Genomic DNA, 18031 nt, shown 5'->3' on the forward strand with positions numbered 1-18031 from the left:
TGAATGAATGAATAGCTACCAGAACACTTTTATCCAAATTTTGCTGGGGCTACAATATCATCATTCTACAGAGCTTGTCGTTGCTTATGCTATAAGCAGAGATCTTGTCTTGGCAAAAAGCCTTTGAACGAGACATTCCACAGATCTAAATCATAAACTATTGTCATGGAATGCTGTCAGCCACTGCATCCTGCACAACTCAAGAGTATACTACTGTATGCCAGTATTGACTGACTGTTCATTCATTCTTGAGACTTAAGGGAATAAGATAATACATTTGAACAGGTCATTACTTCCACAGAAGCTAAATGATTAACTCATCACTTGTAGCATGTTTAAAAAACAATGATGGCACTTAGCTGTTATCAACAGTTCAGAACTCTTTTCTATGTCTAAGTTTCGGGTTAATGATATTAGCCAAAATCTATCTTCTAATATCTAGTCTCAGAAGAAAGGTATGCAAAAGCAAGAGTAATCACTACCTTTTCTTTTCCTAAATTTTTATCAGCAGATATTTTGACACACCCCTCATTAATTCTGAAATGTGAAAAAACTTCAAATAAAACCAACAGCCTTCAAAATACGTTTTAAAAACTTTTGGAATTCTTATCTTTGTCCTGAATTAAGTATGGAACAAACACTATGTATTTATTAAGAGAATAATGCTCTCAACTTTAAATATATATATTCTATTTTAGGACCCAAATTACTAAATTGGTACGTGAACCTGTGGCTAATTGGGGAGGAAAGGGGAATAACCAGAGACAGAACTCTGCATCCCTTCCCTCTAGCTGATCTATAAAAAAAAAATTATTGAGATAATAGCACTTAAAAGTAAAATTGTTATGCTGGAGATAGACTAACTTCTTAAATTCTTTGGATTAAGGGCAAAATGCAATTCTACCTCCATGAACTCTCTCTACTGAGAAAGTTACTGGGTCCTTTGCTCCTTTTTAAGTCAAGTGTGGTGGTCACCTAGAGCAAGCAGAAAACCAATTCCGAAGTCAAACAACCTAAAAAGAAGTTAAAAGTGTTACCTTTGGAAAGGACATTTGAGATGCTTTGGAAAAGCACATAACTGTGTAAGACGTATAGTAAATAATATTAAATCACTACAAATTAGAACAAATTCTAAAAGGAAAATTCCCATATAACTTTTATGTATTCTCTTCAGAATGTTGTTTGCCTACAACACTCTGCTTACAAAGATCTCGCAAGACACAGATTTGCTTGCCAGAGATTTTTTTTTTTAACCTTTTACCCAGAAGAGTTCATGTTTAATTCTGCCATTTTATACAGCACTTAAGGAATCTGCAATATACAAACTCTAAATTCCAAAAACAATCAGCAAGCTTAACCACAATTCACGATATTTTCAGTGAAGAGCTCTGGAATTACCTCATTTATTTTTCTGCATTCTTATTCTGAGTATCTAAAACCCCCTTTAGGGGGAAAAGATCTGAACTCTAAGTCACATTATTAGTCCTTTTATTCTACAAATATTTATGTACTTGGGATATGTTGTTCTCTACTTATCAAGGAATTAAAATCCCTCTAATTGAGTTTGATTTCTATAGCCTTCACATATACTCACTTAAACGTTTACACAACACACGTATAATAATTTTAGCTTTATGAAGCATACAAGATAACACTTATCCGAAGCAACTTGCTTTCACATATATCCTCACTTAAATGTATACACAACACATACAAAATAATTTTCGCCTTATTAGGCATACAAGGTAACACATAACCAAAACAACTTACTGTAACTTGATTTACTCTATTTCACAAAGAATAATCTTGATACTAACAAAATCGTAAGCACGATGAAATAGGTACCATTACCAGTTCTTACTGAACAAAAATTCCTTCAAATGATAAAACCATACTCGCTCGTTGCAGAAAGTAAAAGTAATACCAATCTTAGAAACACCGGCAAAAAACAAATTCTAAACCGCACATTCAGGTCCGTCTTTTTAACTCAAAGCTCCAAGGCAGCCGCCGACCACAGAACTGCCCACAATCACACCGTTAGCGCGCCTTCTCTAAATTTTGAAGGTGAAGACTAAAGAAAAAAACAACTCTTCAAAGTTACACCAAGTGGAAAAAAATACATCATTTAAAAAAAGGAAACGTGTTCATCAAGACGTGACTACCGGCCCTGCGATAATCTTTAAAACTAGCCAAAAATATCCACTTGAAGTCTTCCTAAAACCAAACAATAGTTTAGCTGAATTGGTAAAGAATGTCCGTATTGAACATTAGGCTCTTTTAAGACCTATCTGTAGGGGATCAAATTGACAAGAGCAACTCGAAAGATTAGACAGGAATTTAGGGGGCAGCGAATTTATGTTAACGGGGGGAAAACAGAACAGAAGGGTGAGAAGGGCTGCACAACTTAATCAATGTCACTTACTGTACCTGTAAAACTGTAGAATTGGCGTATGTTCTGCGTATATCCTCGACAACATACATAAATAATTTTTTTTTAAAAGAGGCGACTATCACCCTAGTCTTCTCACCCCCAACACACAACGTTAAATCCTTCCAGCCCTCCAACTAAATCTTCTCTAAAACACTCCCAGGAGGAGGGGTCCCGGCAGGGAGATGTTAGAAGAGTAAAACTAACCCGCACGCCGCACGGAGTGATGTCAGGGGCCGAGTGTCCGGGAGACAAAGACCAGCCCGCGAAGCGACCAGGCGGCGAGGGGCGGTCCCGGCGTGTCCCTGCGCCCCTAACCGCCCGGAGGAGTTGCGAGCACAGCCAAGGTGCGCGCCGGGGTCCTGCGGGCTGCCCGCCGGGCCCCACCTGGGTCCGGGTACCAGCGCGGCCGCCGCGGCCCGGACCCGCCCCCGAGCCGTTTCCCTCCCAATTTGGAAACCGCGCGCCTGGGGACAAAGGGGGAGGGCGCGCCGGGAGCGGCGGCAGGGCGCGGGCGGCGCTGCCCCTCCGGGCTCTGCGGGAACCCCTCGGCGGCGCCCCTTTCCCTCCCCCAGCCCCCGGCCGCGCTCCTTCCCGGACCCCCGTTCTCCTCGGCCCTCCTCCGGGCTCCCCACAAGTTCCTCCGCCACCCCCGAGTCCCGCCCCTAGCCCGCTTCTCCACAGCCGGCCCTGGGGCAGCCCCTCACCGGGCGGCAGGTTCTCCCGGAGCCGCCTCCTCCGCCGGGCCTCGGCCCGTCCCGCCAGCGGCCGCCTCATGTGTCTCGCGTCGCCATCGCCTTGGCCGCCACCCTCGCCGCTCCTCCACCTCCTTCGCCACCGACTTCGCCTCAGTCTCCAGCCGAGGCTGAACCCGCTCCCGCCGCCGCCTCCCGCTCCCGCCGCCCGGACCCGCGGGGAGGCGCCTGCGCACTACGCACCGCGGTGGGGGCAGGGGCGTCCCGCCGCGGCCTGGGAGCGGGGGTCGCGCGGCACGTGGCGCTCGGGTGGGAGCCCCCCCACGTCCAGCCCCGGAGCGCGCGGCCCGCGGCAAGAGCGTCCAACTTTCTGCAGTCTGGTCCGCTCGCTCCCCTGCTGTCCCCGACGCGCCGGAGTCGCTGCGCGTGCAGAACCCACGCTCGGGGGGTCTGGATCGCAGATCTCGTCTCTCCGACAGTTCTGTCGACCAGCTTGGTTCTCGGGACAGGAGCCCCCCGCGGGCCATGCCTCGGTTTGAGCGGGCTCTCAAGGCGCCGTGAAGGACGCCTACCTGGGTCTCCAGGGTTTCTTCAAACGAGCCTCGGAGTTGTCTTCTCTGCTCTCGGCCAAGGCCTTGGTCCAGGCAACGCGGGACGGTGATGCTCTGCTCCAGGTTCTGCTCTAAAGTTACTCTAGGATTTTACGGGCCCTCGGTGGGTCAACCAGCCAAGCACCTTTGAGTCGTGGCTTTTAGAGGACTGCTAGGTACTTTTAAGGTCCTGAGATTCTCAGATTAGAAAGACCCTAATAGGCTATTTCCTCTTAACCCCTTGCATCCCAGCGGGATCCTATCCAGCGGATTTTCTAAAAAAAAATCTTGTATACTTAAGAATTTCCAGTCTTAAACTGCCTGGTAGGAAGCTGAAACCCCCCCAAATGCTTTAAGTAGAGTGAGTCCGTGCAGAACAAAGAAGGCATACTCTGCTTTGTATAGCGTTTAACAGCTCCTGAATCAGCTCATTTAACCGTCGAGGGCAGTGGGTTTTTGTATATAAAAGGATGGGCTTCTGTTTTCCCCTTTTGACCGGAGAGGAAATTAAGCTTTAACAGATGAAGTGATTTGCAGCAGTCAAAATCCCCCAGTCCCCCAAAGATAGGCCTAAACCCCTAGTCCCCAGGTTTAAAACTTAAGTGCTGGGCATCTGATCCACTGACAAGTTTTGTTTGGCCAGGGTGGTATTTTCCAAAAAAAGGAATTAATTGCCGAAATTTAAAGATCCGGAGTTTTTGGCTTTTCTTTAAAAATAAAAAGAAAAATCTAAAGATTTGCTCACTTTGGGCCCCTATTTTCAGGTGGCAGTTACTTCTGAGTTACATTTGTTTATCCAGGGCAGGCACTGCTCCTGCACAGCTCCTTTAATCATTTTTTATCACCTGCTTGGCCTCTGTGGAGGAGTCCCCGGTGGTTAATATGCTCTCCTGTTACCTAAAGGTTGGAGGTTCCAGTCCACCCAGAGGTGCTCGGAAGAAAGGGCTGGCAATCTACTTCCTAAAAATCAGCCATTGAAAACCCTATGGAGCACAGTTCTACTCTGACACACATGCCTCTCCATGAATCGTAGTATATACTCTATGGGTGTTTAAATTCTGCATCCCCTATACTTGCCAGGCCACATTCTTCCCCCAATTTCATGCTCCCTCTTGATTTAGGGTATAATATTGGGAGTCATTATTCCCTGTCTTTGAGGACAGAGAATGTGACCCAGCTGGAGCTGGGCTCACAAGGACTCAGAAGGACACATCGACTGGGCCCTGAGGTATAAAGACAATAGATAGAATAATCTTGGAAAATTTCTTTCAGGGAAACTTTCACATAAGCCAGAACACAAAAGACTTTCCACTCTTATCTTTTTCTGTTAACATTTAGTGAATAGAAATTTGTTGGACCAATGAAGACCCTCCTGACTGTCCTTACTGAAACCTGTACCAATGATTGTTAAGAAAGGCAATTCAAAATGTAGGATGACAGTTTCTAGCCAATCTGTGAAAAGGTGAAGCTTTCAATGGTTTTGCCCATTTGTAATGTTAATATATATTGATGACTCTGTAACCTTCCTTGGACTCGGGCAGACATGGCTGTGGCAGCATGCTTGTCGGTTTTCCCATTCTTTCTTACTCTGTAATATTTCCTTGGACTCAGGCAGACATAGCTCTGGCAACATGCTTTGTCTGCTTCTCAACTTTTATCCTTTTGAATATATGCCGAATAAAACTTTCTTTTTGCTTTACTAAACTTAGAGATGTTTTTTCCCCACAACACTCTCTATAGATGTATTTAAAATGATAAGTGTGAAAGCCCTGTAAATATATGAAAATATGAATGAAAAACATTTTAATTAAAATAAGACAGGAGACAGCATAATTGCACCCATTCCCCCTTTGCCATCCAGTCATTTCCGACCTGTAGCAACCCTGTAGGACAGAACTGCTCCATAGGGTTTCCAAGGAGCAGCTGTTGGAATCAAACTGCTGATCTTTTGGTTAGCAGCTGAGCTCTTAACCTCTTAACTACTGTGTCACCAGGGCTCCACATAATTGTACATACTGGTTAAAATATTAAGATTCTCACACCCTGCTAGTGCAAGTATATATTGGTATGAATTACTTCAAAAAACTGTTTGGTAACATTGCGAAGAATGGAAATTCCAGAACACTTAATTGTGCTCCTGAGGAACCTGTACATAGATAAAGAGGCAGTTGTTCTAAGAGAACAAGGGGACAGTGCGTGGATTAAACTCTGGAAATGTGTGCGTCAGGGTTGTATTCTTTCACCATACCTATCCAGTCTGTATGCTTAGCAAATAATCTGAGAAGCTGGCCTATATGAAGACAAACAGGGCATCAGGATTGGAGGAAGACTCTTTAACCTGCCTTATGCAGATGACACAACCTTGCCTGCTGAAAGCGAAGAGGACTTGAAGCATTTATTGATGAAGATCAAAGACTACAGCCTTCAGTATGGATTACACCGCAACATAAACAAAAATCCTCACAACCGGACCGATAAGTAACATCATAATAAATGGAGAAAAGACTGAAGTTGTCAAGGATTTCATTTTACTTGGATCCACCATCAACAGCCATGGAAGCAGCAGTCAAGAAATCAAAAGATGCATTGCATTAGGCAAATGTGCTGCAAAAGATCTCTTTAAAGTGTTAAAAAGTCAAGATGTCACCTTGGAGACTAAGGTGAGCTTGCCTGAAGCCATGGTGTTTTCGACCGCATCATATGCATGGGAAAGCTGGACAGTGACTAAGGAAGATGGAGGAATTGATGCCTTTGAATTGTGGTGTTGGTGAAGAATATTGTATATGCTGTGGACTGCCAAAAGAATGGACAAATCTCTCTTAGAAGAAGTACAACCAGAATGCTCCTTGGAAGCAAGGATGGTGAGACTATGTCTCACATATTTTGGACATGTTATCAGGAGAGATCAGTCCCTAGAGAAGGACACGATGCTTGGTAAAGTAGAGGGCCAGTGAAAAAGAGGAAGACTCTGAACAAGACAGATTGACACAGTGGCTGCAACAGTGGGCTTAAGCATTATGGTTGTGAGGATAGCGCAGAACCGGGCAATGTTTCATTCTATTGTCCATAGGGTTGCTATGAGTCGGAACTGACTCGACAGCACCTAACAACAGCAACACTAAAGCTGAGCCTATGAATACACCAAATCAAACGAAACTCACTGCTGTTGAGTCAATTCCGACTCATAGCAGCCCTATAGAACAGAGTAGAACTGCTTCATAGGGTTTCCAAGGCTGTAAATCTTTACGGAAGCAGACTGCCACATCTTTCTCCTAAGGAACAGCTGGTGGGTTCGTACTGCCAACCTTTGAGTTAGCAGCCAGACACTATAACCACTGTGCCACAGGGCTGCTTATGCATACACTAAAAAAATAAAAAAAACTTTTAGGACCCTGCAATTCCATGGAAATTTCACAGAAATGCATATATTATGTTCACCAAAATATTTGTATTAGAGTATTCTCTAATACTCTATTAGTAACAGTCGAAAAACTGGAAACTGTTTGTAACAGTCAAAAACTATTTGGCTATTTTAGGAGACTAAATGGGCACACCAGCCCAGGGGCAAGGACAAGAATGCAGGAGGGGACAGGAAAGCTGGTAATGGGGAAACTAAGATTGAGAAAGGGTGAGTGTTGACATGTCGTGGGGTTGGCAACCAGTGTCACAAAACTATATGTGTATTAATTGTTTAATGAGAAGCCATTTTACTCTGTAAATCATCTAAAGTACAATAAAAAAAAGATGGATGAATAAACAAAATGTGGCACATGCATAAAATGGAATATATATATAAAAAAGGCTCTTTGGCTATTTTAATAGCCAAAAAACTAGAAACTACCCAAATGCCTGTCAACCACAGAATAGATAAACTGTGTTATATTCGTATAATGGTACATTATGCCACAATGAGAATGAACAATCTACAATTACATACAGCAAAATAGATGGATCTCACAAAAATTGTTTCCATTTATACAAAGTTTAAAAACAGGTGAAACTATTTGTGCTGTTAGAAGTAAGACTAGCGGTTACCCTGTGGGTAGGGGTAGTGACTGGAAGGAAGCCTGAGGGGCATTTAGGAAAGGAGAGCCGGCTGGTCATGTTCGCTTCTGGATGCTGAATCCATGGGTGTGTTCAGTTGGTACATTGAGCAGTTTGCTTTTTTTTATTTTGTTGTTGAGAGTATACGCAGCAAAACATACACCAATTTGACAGTTTCTACATGTACCATCGAGTGAAATTTATTACATTCTTTGAGTGATGTAACCATTCTCACCCTCCTTTTCTGAGTTGTGCCTCCACCATCAACATAAATTCACTGCCCCCTAAGTTTCCTGTGTAATCTTTTGAGTTGCTCTTGTCAGTTTGATCCCCTACAGATAGTTCTTAGAAACCCCGGTGGTGTAGTGGTTAAGAGCTAAGGCTGCTTAACCAAAAGGTCAACAGTTCAAACTGATTGGGTGCTCCTTGAAAACTCTATGGGGCAGTTCTACTCTATCCTATAGGGTTGCTATGTCTCGACAGCAATGGGTTTGGTTTTGGTTTTTCATAGATAGCTCTTAAGGAGTCCTGATGGTGTAGTGGTTAAAGAGCTTGGCTACTAACCAAAAGGTCAGTGGTTTGAGTCCACCAGCTGCTCTGCAGGAGAAAGATGTGGCAGTCTGCTTCTGTAAAGATTTACAGCCTTAGAAACCTTATGGGGCGGTTCTACTCTGTCCTATCGAGTGGCTGAGCCAGAATCGACTCAATGGCAGTGGGTTTGGGTTTTTAGATAGTTCTTAAAAGAGCATAATGCTCAAGGCAGACATTTTTTACTGGCTAAGCTAAACTATTGTTTGGTTTTAAGAAGACTTCAGAAGATATATTTGGTTTAAGGCTTAAAGATTATCTCAGGGCAATAATTGCAGGGGTTCACTCAACTTTCATGGCTCCAGGAAAGTCTGGAGTGAGCTGTACACTTTTGATAGTGTACTTCAATAAAAAGCCTTAAATAATGTTAAATACTTGAATATATATATATATAATCAAACATTTATTAGGTATTATTTTCCTATAAATTCATGGATGAACCTTCCAAGGAAGACTTCCCAGCTTTTATCATCACCCATTTTTCATGGAGATTGAGAACAATATACTTTCCTTCTAAATTTGTTACTTTACTACCAAGCCTGCAGTCCTGTCTCTCTTCTGGCAAAATCATCCAGAGGTAGAAACTTTTAAAGATGGGGAAAAACGAGATCTAGGGAAGCTAAGTTGTCTTGCCTCTAGATGGTTAAAAAAGCAAAAATATTATCTCAATCTTTGTTCTCCTAGTCAGAATTCTTTCTCTCCTCTGTCACCTTGCTAGCTAGTGACATCCTTCAATCCAGTTACAGGTGGGGAAACTGAGGCCACAAGTCTAGGCCAGTTGCTCTGTAGTCTGGGAATTTACCCAAAGTTCTGAGCAAACCAGGGTGTTTGAACATGAGCCCAATGCATCTCAGCTCCTAGAAGAGAGCCCAGCACACAGTAGGAGCTTAGGAAGTATGTATTTGCTGAGTGAATGAGTGAATAAAGACTCTTCGTTCCTAGTACAAAAAGACTACTGAAGAGGAGAGGAAAAAAAAAGCCCAGGTTCTAAACAGGGAACTGGGTCTGGTTTCCAGCCTCTGGCAGGGAGTGCAGAGGCCGGGTCCTGTGAGAACCATGTCACTTTTTATTCACATGAGACCCAGGGCAGGAAAGGATCAAAACGCAATTTGAGAACTTGAGAGTCGCTCTAGGGCTCTGTGGTTTGGGAATGGTGGGGTCAACTTGAAGGCTGCAGTGTGTCACTATTTCCATTACACATTTTCCAGGGTCCCAACTTGGTTGGCTGGTAAACTCAGAATTGATTCCTCCTGGTGGTTAGGAGTAGAGGTCCAGAGAGGTGGGATTCTGGAAAGCTGCCTGCTGGCAGCAGAGAGGCCTGCCTGCCTGCCCCTAGACTAACCCAATAATAAGGAAGAATTGTTAAAAAAGAGTTCTTGATTACTCCGGCTAACAAATCCCTGATAATCCCCAGCACTTTCAGTCAACCTGTGGGACACTGGTGGTGTAGTGGTTAAGTGCTATGGCTGTTAACCAAGAGGTCGGCAGTTCAAATCTACCAGGCACTCCTTGGAAACTCTATGGGGCACTTCTACCCTGTCCTATAGGGTCACTATGAGTCGGAATCGACTCAATAGCAATGGTTTGGTTTTTTTGGTGGGTGGGACACATAACACTGCCACTCCCTGCCCTTACCCACAGGGATGTTGGCCAAAGCAGATTTTTTGTTGTTAAAAAGTTTTTTGAATAGGTAATACAAGTAGTATGAAAGGAACAGTAAGAAGACCCCCTCCGCAATCAGGTCTCTCCCCAGGGAGTCCCTGGGTGGTGCAAAGTGTTAAGGCCTACTGCTAACCTAAAGGTTAGAAGTTCAAGGTCACCCAGAGGCATCTCAGAAGAAAGGCCTGACGATGATCTACACCTGAAAAGTCAGTCATTAAAAAACACTATGGGAAAATAAATAAATAAATAATAAAACAAACAAGCAAAAAAAACTACTGAGCACAGTTCTACTCTGACACACGTGGGGTTGCCATGAGTCAGAATCAACTCCATGGCAGCTGGTTTATGTATTAATGCTGGATTTTCAATTAAGGTCAGTTTCCTTGGGAGTGATGGGTAGGTGAAGTGTGAACAGGGAGTAGAAGTGGGGAGAGTTGAGAACTGCTCTGGTGCCGCTCACCAGGTGAGGACTTCTTGGACACACCCATAACGCAGCGCACTAGCCTAGGACCCTACCTTGGTGAGATGCAGTGGGGTAGCTGAGTCGTTGAAGTTTGGAACCCCTGGGCTCAAAAGCCCATTCTGCCTAGCTGTTTGCACTCGTTTCCTCATATTTTTAAGATGGCTATGAGAATAAAATGGGGTAATGTACATGAAATCACCTTAAAAATTGTTATATGTTAATTTTCCATTGTAAAGGGGCATACACTGGTTATCGTTATTGGTTGGATAGCTGTATTAGGCTGGGTCCTCTAGAGAAGCAAAATCAGTGAAGGGTCTGTATATATATACACACATATACATGTAGAGAGAGAGAGAAAAAGAGACAAAGATACATATCAAGGAAATGGCTCACGCGGTTGTAGAGGCTGGAAAGTCCCAAATTCGTGGGTCAGGCTTGAAGCTTCTCCCGACTCATGTAGCCGCAGGGGCTGGGGAATCCAAGATTAGACCTCGGAGGCTGAAGAATCCCAAGATTAGCAGATACATTGCTAGCTCAAGTCTCAAGAACCGGAGGTCAGATGAACAGGAGCCAACTGCAGGATTCAGAGCCAGTAAAAGCCAGCGAGCCTTGCCAGAAAGTCCACCTACACTGGATGAAAGCCACACCTCCAAGGAAACGCCCTTTCAACTGACTGGCTACTCACAGCAGATCCGGTAAAGGAGGTGATCGTGTCAGATCTCACCATGGAGACGACTGCATCACTCTACAACGGCCAAACTACATCATAACTGCCAAACCACTGAGAATCATGGCCCAGCAAGTTGACACACAACCTTAACCATCACAATAGCTCAGCCATTTACTTGCTGTACGATCTAGGTAAGTTACTTAACCTCTCTGAGTCTCAGTTTCTCATCTGTAAAATGGAGATAATGAGACCTACCTGTTGGGGCTGTTGTGAGGATTAAATAAAATATGTAAAGTGACTAAATCTTGTAGGCTTTCAAGACATTAGTCCCTTCTGTTGTATGTTTAAGGAACCCTGGTGGTGCAACGGTTAAGTGCTTGGCTGCTAACCGAAAGCTCGGCAGTTTGAACCTACCAGCTGCTTCTTGGGAGAAAGATGGGGCAGTCTGCTTCTGTAAAGATTTACCGCCTTGGAAACCCTGTGGGGCATTTCTCCTCTGTCCTAGAGTCGCTATGAGTCAGAATCTACTCCACGGCACTGGGTTTGGTTTGGTAGTGCGTTTAGAGAATGCTTGGCAATATGGGTGGATTAAAAAATACCAACATAAGGACCTTACAAACCATTTCAAATTACTGGTGCACCCATTTGTCATCTGAGACAGGGGTCCCTACTGACGTCTTCTGATCAGCTCGGAACTGTCCTGCCACAAAATATGATTCTATGGTATCAGTGTCACTACAGTCCAATTCAGCCTTCCCATTACCCTTATCCATGCCCTTTTAGAATCTTCGTAATTACCTGAACAGTCTTCCCAGAGATTGTTGTTGTTGTTAGGTGCCACGGAGTTGATTCTGACTCATATGACCCCATGTGCCAGAGTAGAAATGCCCCCACGACGTTTCCTAGGCTGTAATCTTTATGGGAAGCAGATCACTGGGTGAGTTGGAATTGCCAGTCCTTCAGTTAGCAGCCAAGCGCTTAACCATTGCGCCACTAGGGCTTTTTCCAGTAAGATTAAAAGCAAACCTCATAGCAACCCTATAGGACAGAGTAGAACTGCCCCATAGGGTTTCCAAGGAATGGCTGGTGGATTTGAACTGCTGACCTTTTGGTTAGCAGTCGTAGCTCTTAACCACTATGCCACCAGGTTTCCCCAGTAAGATTAGTGGATACCAAAGGCACTTTTCTGGCCCCAGGCCTGTGGCTCTTGGGGCTGTCCTTGGACAAATGCTGCAAGGTCCTTGGAAGCCAGTGCGAGTTTTCAGAAGGGGAGGGAGAGTCAGACCCTTCCTGTCCTAGGCACCACTTACCGGCTGACTCTGCTTAGCCACATCATTTGGAAACTTCCACTGCCTCGATTGTTTCTGTTCCCCACTCCTTGCCCCTCAAGACTCCTGTACAGCCTACTGTTTCCCCCCTATGATCCTCAGCCCTTAGACTCAGGTGCTTCCTGTCCCGACTTCAACTGAGCATCCTCTGTTCCGCATTAGCTTATTCTTCATCGCCCCCTCATTCACAGGTCTCTGGGGACATGAGCTCAAGGCAAAAGCTGAATGTTCCTCCCCTATCTGGTCACTCAGCTCCCTTGGGCTTTAGATAGCACAGCTGTGGCTTAAATTGCGCTGAGCCCGAGAGCTTCTTTCGGTCCTAGTCCCACCTCCAACCCTATCCCAACACAACAGGGAGAAAGTGCCTGAGGTTTGGAGTAGGATGGTGAAGCGCGGCAAGGTCAGTGCAGGGGCAGGCAGGAGGTAAGGGGCAGGGATGCCCAGAACACAATAACTTTCCCATCTGTTGTCAAGGACTTTTCACTTCTCAACCACTTGCTCATTCAGAAAGAGGGGTGGACAGTGCAGGGGAATTCTAACAATCACCGTATTTAACCCTTACAATCATCCTATGGGTAGACACTACCTCCATTTTACAGATGAGGAAGTAGACTCAAAGAGGTTGAGTGCCGAAAAGCCAAATATTTAGAGAGTGATCCAGTGGTTAATTGCTTCCACATCTGTCTCTGGTCTCAGCTCTCAATCCATTACTATTTATACCATTAAAATTTGTAACTGTTGAGTCGATTCCGACACACAGGGATCCTATAGGACAGAGTGGAGCTGCCCCATAGGGTTTCCAAGGAGGGCCTGGTGGACTTCAACTGCCAACTTTTTGGTTAGCAGCTGTAGCACTTAACCACTACACCTCCAGGGTTTCCCATAATCTCAGTAAGAAGTTGAATTTCACCCTCCATACCTTCACCCCTGCCCCTTAAAGGACTTGGAGTTGATCCTGATTCCTCCTGTCTCACCCAGATATTTCCATTCCCTGACCTCTGACCTAGGAGCCCTCGTGGCACAATGGTTAAGCACTCAGCTGCTAACCAAAAGATGGGTAGCTTGAACCCACCCAACAGCTCCATGGGAGAAAAAAACCTGACAATCTACTTCTATAAAGATACAGCTAGAAAACCCTATGCGGCAGTTCTACTCTGTCACATAGGGTCACTACGAGTTGGAATCAACTCATCGGCACCTAACCACCACCACCACCTCTGGCCTAGACCACCAAGGATCAGGAGAGGCAGCGCAGAAGAGTGTGTGTGAACGACTGGGAGGAGAGTTCCCATGGACGCCAAGGACATGTGGAGGCCCTAGGGAGTAGCTGTGACTCTGGGTCTCTTCCCAGAGCACTAAGTGCTAGGGAGAGAAAAAAGAAAGACATTAGCTGTTAGACAAATTTTTAGAGCTGAAAAGCCCCTTTAGAACAGACACACAGGGGTGAGGGTAACCTAGGAAAGGTACGAAGGCCTGGGATGGAGCTGGACTTCCACAGTGCACCTTGATATTTCTCTATTTGCTTAGCGAGCAGGTACTTGTTCTTTTAATCAAGGGTGCCACAATTGATTAGCATCCCTAAACTTCAGTATCAATCCAGAGAGGGTTTCAGCTTGGGAAGCAGTTTAGTATTATAGTTAGGAGCTAAAACTTTGAAGCCAGCCAGACCTGGGTTCAGACCACAACACTGCCATTAGCTAGCTAGGATCCTTGGATAAGTCATTTAACTGCTCTGAAACTCATCTCCCTGTCTATGAACAAACTATTACCTTATAGGATAGTTGAGAGGTCTGAAATACATCTAGTACAGAACAGTGACTAATGCTGGTCACCGTCATCCCTGTAACCTGAGTGAGCATCATCCCCACAGGCAATATAAGGGACTATGAAGTAAGGGAAATCCCAGTTGTTTCAAACTCCTGGACAGATCTCCTTGGTCCAGCAAGCATCCTTGAAGGGATTGAGAGCAGGCCCAGAGAGCCTGCCTCCTACAGTTGTGGTTTTTATTTACACTCTACCTCGTTCATAAGCATTTCTGAGGCAGGATAACTTGGGGGAGAACGCTGGATCTCTGCCATCCTCGCCTCTATATTCTCATCTCAGTTCTCTTCAAGCCCGTCTCTGACCCCAGCTACTTATGTCCATGGGAACTGGAAGATTGGATCTAGCTGAGGGCTCCCTTCCATCTGGTCTCCCATTACTTCCTGGGGCCTGGAGCTCCAGTCTGGAACTCAGCAGAGGGGGGGTTAAGACTGGTGCCCTGTGCTATCTCCTCCCCTCCCCATCCCTGACTTCAAAGTCTCCATAAAGTTCAAGTCACTGTTTCTCTGACCCCACAGTGGCAGCTCCATTCTCAGCTCTTGGCCGGTTCGTAACAGCGGACGCTGAGCACTGGCCCAGCAGCCCACGCTCCACCTACGGCCATCTTCTAGGGTAAGCACCAGCATGCTGAGGACCCATGAGGCCAGCAGTCCTTGCTCCTCCAGGAGAGAAAGGCAACTAGAAGTTGACTCAACAGGGAGTTACTTCATGGTTAGACACTCCACAGGCAAGAACCTCTAGTCTGAGGGCCAGGACTCTGGGACTCGGTCTAAGTTGTGATCAGAGCAGACATTTATAGGGGTTAGCAAGAAGAGGAATAGGTGTCACCAGCCCAGGAGTGAAGGGTTGATAACTGTGAAGGACTTGGAAACAGGGTAACAGTTCAGGCACAAGTAAATTTGTTCCTTAAGTATTAATGTGCAAAATCTATGCTGAATTGCACACAAATTAATGTCATTTCTATCTCTAGCTCTTGTGATTTGGTGTCCAGGGCTGTGGAACCGTCTGGGATGGCTCTGGCTCCAGCTCCCTGGGGCCACAGATTCTGCTCTGTAGCTCCCTCAGGAACAAATGCCACAGACCAGTTCCAAGGCCAGTGACAGCCCCAAAGTTCAAGGCCTGTTCTTCCACACTCATCTGAGGATTTTTCCAGTTGCTTTTCTTGGCCCAGGGATCACACCCATAGGGATGTGGATGGGGGAGGAAGAAGTAAACAGTGAAGTCAGAAGGAGCTGAGGATGAGGCAGATGTTAGGAAGGAGAGATGGAGAAATGGTGCTAGTGGCCCAGTCATCTGAGAAAGGAACCTGGGACATCTTCACAAGTAGAGGCTGTTGGGCATGTAAGACAGAGGTTCTTAGCAGGTAATCCCTCTTCCACCCCAGGCTGAGGAGAATCAGGGTTCTGACTGTGGGATGCTCCCTTCCAGGACTAGGCTGAAGCTGAGCATCCCCAGCTGCTAACATCTAAAAAAAAATAGGGGCCAAGAAAATGTCTGCCAACAAAAGCTGGTGGGTGCCACCTGAGGGAAAAGACAGCGTGTCTGAGAAACTCCTGAAGAAGACCAGGGAGTCTCCGCTGGTGCCTGTAGGTGAGTTGGGGAAGGAAGGAATGGGGGGCAAGAGAGCCTTCTCTCAGGGAGAACATGTCTCCTAGTCCTTCCAAAGGAGTAGGAAGCACAGATTAGAGACTCAAATAGTCCTACCCACCAATCAACAGCTGAGTGAACCAAAGGCAAAGAAGGTGCCAAGGGACAAATGGACACACCCTTAAAATAAAATAAGGAAGAGTCTGGATGGATGAAGGTGGCGGCCATTGAAGTAAGCTAGTGGATGGGATATGGGAAACTTGGCACACCAACACCAATGTCAGGATGGGAAGGGTCAGAGGAGCAGCAGTTTGAAGTCCCCCAGGGCTTTGTTCCTCAAGGCCTTGGGAGAGGAAAACAGCTGTATCAGGAAGGATGTGGGGGTCAGTAGTGGCTGGAGAAGGCCCCAGAGCCAAGCTAATGGGAGTGGGGGTGATGTGAGGATGGGCCATTTGTATGTGGGTGGGGGCATCATTAGCAGAAAGCCACCACCCGGGAAATGCCACTGAGGGAAAACAACTCAATATTCTAATGATAACCCCGCATCCCACTCCAGCTGCTCTAAAGCAGATGTTTGTCCAGATGCCCAGCCTGCCTAGTGAGGTGTCTCTCATTAGGGCAGCCACTACGCATGGTGGCTGAGGCCCAGGGTTCATCTTCTCTGCCTATAGGCTTGGCAGGCTGCCTCGTGGTGGCAGCATACAGGATTTACCGGCTGAAGGCTCGTGGTTCCACCAAGATGTCCATACATCTGATTCACACCCGAGTGGCAGCTCAGGCCTGTGCTGTGGGTGCAATCATGCTGGGTGAGTAGCTTGGTGGGGTTGTGGGTGGGGGGTGGGGTGGTCACAGGAGAATGAGGGCAAAACAGATCAAGCAAAGTCTGGCTATGAGTTCTGACAGTCAAGGACCATGATTTAAGTCCCTGTTCCCTATACTTGGCCCCACATCAAGTTCTTGGTGGAACTTGTACAAAGACATTTCCAGGGTTCTCTGTTTTCATCTCCGGCCCCAGACCTGTGGGGATGGTGTGCAGTCTGTTTCATCACAGTTTTCCTGCCTGAGAGGTGAGAAAAATCATGAAGCAAGACTTTTGCTAAATTTCTCTTCCTCTCTGGATCAAAAGGCAGACAGCGATTTGTTAGCTGTGTGACAGTGGTCAAATCCCGCTCCTTGACCCCGTTTCCCCACGTTCAACGTGATATTACATAACCACACCTGGCTTGCCTACCTCCCAGGTTTCTCGAAGACAGAGAGAGAATATATGTGAAAGTGCTTTGTGAACTGGTAACTACAGGGAGTGGTCTCAGGTGTTCTCCTAGGCTGTGTGGTCAGGTGCTTGGAGCAGCTGCTGGGACCTGGGGCAGAAAGATAAGAGGGGGAAGCAGGACTCTCAAGGGTGTGGCTAGAGCTGAGGACCTGTCACACGGCAGCTGTTATTCTCAACACCTGGGGCAAACAGAGGAGGGCAAAGGGTTTGATGCCAAGGGGTGCTTGTCCTCTACATCACACAGGTGCTGTGTACACGACGTACAGAGACTACACCAAGAAAACAGCACAGGATGCTGGGGATAAGTAGGTTCCTATAGAGGCTGGAGCAGTCAGACCCTTTAAATCAACCCCTGGTATGCTCCTAATAAAGTAGTTTAGAGAAAACTCCGCAGTCTCTTCTATACTCGGGGGAATGAGGGGTTGGTGGGGGCTGGTAGAAGGACCTGGAGCAGCAGTCTCAAAACCAAAGAGTTATAACCCCCAACTCCAGGGCAAGGGAGATTCTTAAGGAGCAGTGGACCCATGAGGAAGAGGTGTTAGCCCTAGCAGACCTCAGACCCCAGAAACCCAGTGACTGCCAAGCCACCTCAGGTCTGACTCAGAAGGACCACGGCACAGAAGACAGGATGCCAGAGGTGGGGGCAGTAAAGAGACCTCTGCACTCATGGGAACAGTGACTTAGGATGCAGCAGTCCTCTCCCCACAGACTGCTTCCCTGGGGGCCCAGGCAGGAAGGAGACTACAGCTGGGAGCACAGACAGTGACGCCTCATGGGAGACCATATCCCTCCAGACCCAAGTGCCAGGACTAGACTGTGCTGGAGGGAAGGGGGCCGGGGGAGTGGGTGGGGATGAAAAGAACAGAGCCAGGCAGAAGTCAGAAT

At 46.3% G+C, this 18031-nt stretch overlaps 2 protein-coding genes across 6 annotated transcripts in view; one reads left to right on the top strand and one right to left on the bottom strand.

Annotated features, from left to right (window-relative positions):
- The window catches only part of GJC1 (gap junction protein gamma 1), a 39870-nt gene extending 36096 nt beyond the window's left edge, over window positions 1–3774 (bottom strand). For 2 of the 5 annotated variants that reach the window (XM_049860844.1, XM_049860845.1), the window contains exon 1: window positions 3136–3330. In XM_049860844.1, the coding sequence (XP_049716801.1) occupies window positions 3136–3205 (70 nt within the window). In that variant the 5' untranslated portion in view covers window positions 3206–3330. Of the gene's footprint in view, window positions 1–2635; window positions 3049–3135; window positions 3331–3695 lie in introns of those variants that run through there. The other 3 variants (XM_049860848.1, XM_049860847.1, XM_049860846.1) reach the window with 3 other exon arrangements.
- On the top strand, window positions 3713–18024 carry HIGD1B (HIG1 hypoxia inducible domain family member 1B). The gene is made up of 5 exons (XM_049860850.1): window positions 3713–3797; window positions 14808–14901; window positions 15718–15879; window positions 16548–16682; window positions 17391–18024. The coding sequence occupies exons 3-5, from the start codon at window positions 15780–15782 to the stop codon at window positions 17453–17455; spliced, it is 300 nt and encodes a 99-aa protein (XP_049716807.1). The 5' UTR covers window positions 3713–3797; window positions 14808–14901; window positions 15718–15779; the 3' UTR covers window positions 17456–18024.
- The last annotated feature ends 7 nt before the right edge of the window (window positions 18025–18031 follow it).

This window comes from Elephas maximus, chromosome 19 (assembly GCF_024166365.1).
Source record: "Elephas maximus indicus isolate mEleMax1 chromosome 19, mEleMax1 primary haplotype, whole genome shotgun sequence".
NCBI classification, from domain to species: Eukaryota; Metazoa; Chordata; class Mammalia; order Proboscidea; family Elephantidae; genus Elephas; species Elephas maximus.

Bases quoted from the DNA above. Each gene is read 5' to 3' on its own strand.
- HIGD1B (XM_049860850.1), top strand. From the start codon at position 15,780: ATGTCTGCCAACAAAAGCTGGTGGGTGCCACCTGAGGGAAAAGACAGC. The intron at 15,880-16,547 runs GTGAGTTGGGGA...CTCTGCCTATAG, and splicing joins GTCTCCGCTGGTGCCTGTAG to GCTTGGCAGGCTGCCTCGTG. The intron at 16,683-17,390 runs GTGAGTAGCTTG...TACATCACACAG, and splicing joins TGTGGGTGCAATCATGCTGG to GTGCTGTGTACACGACGTAC.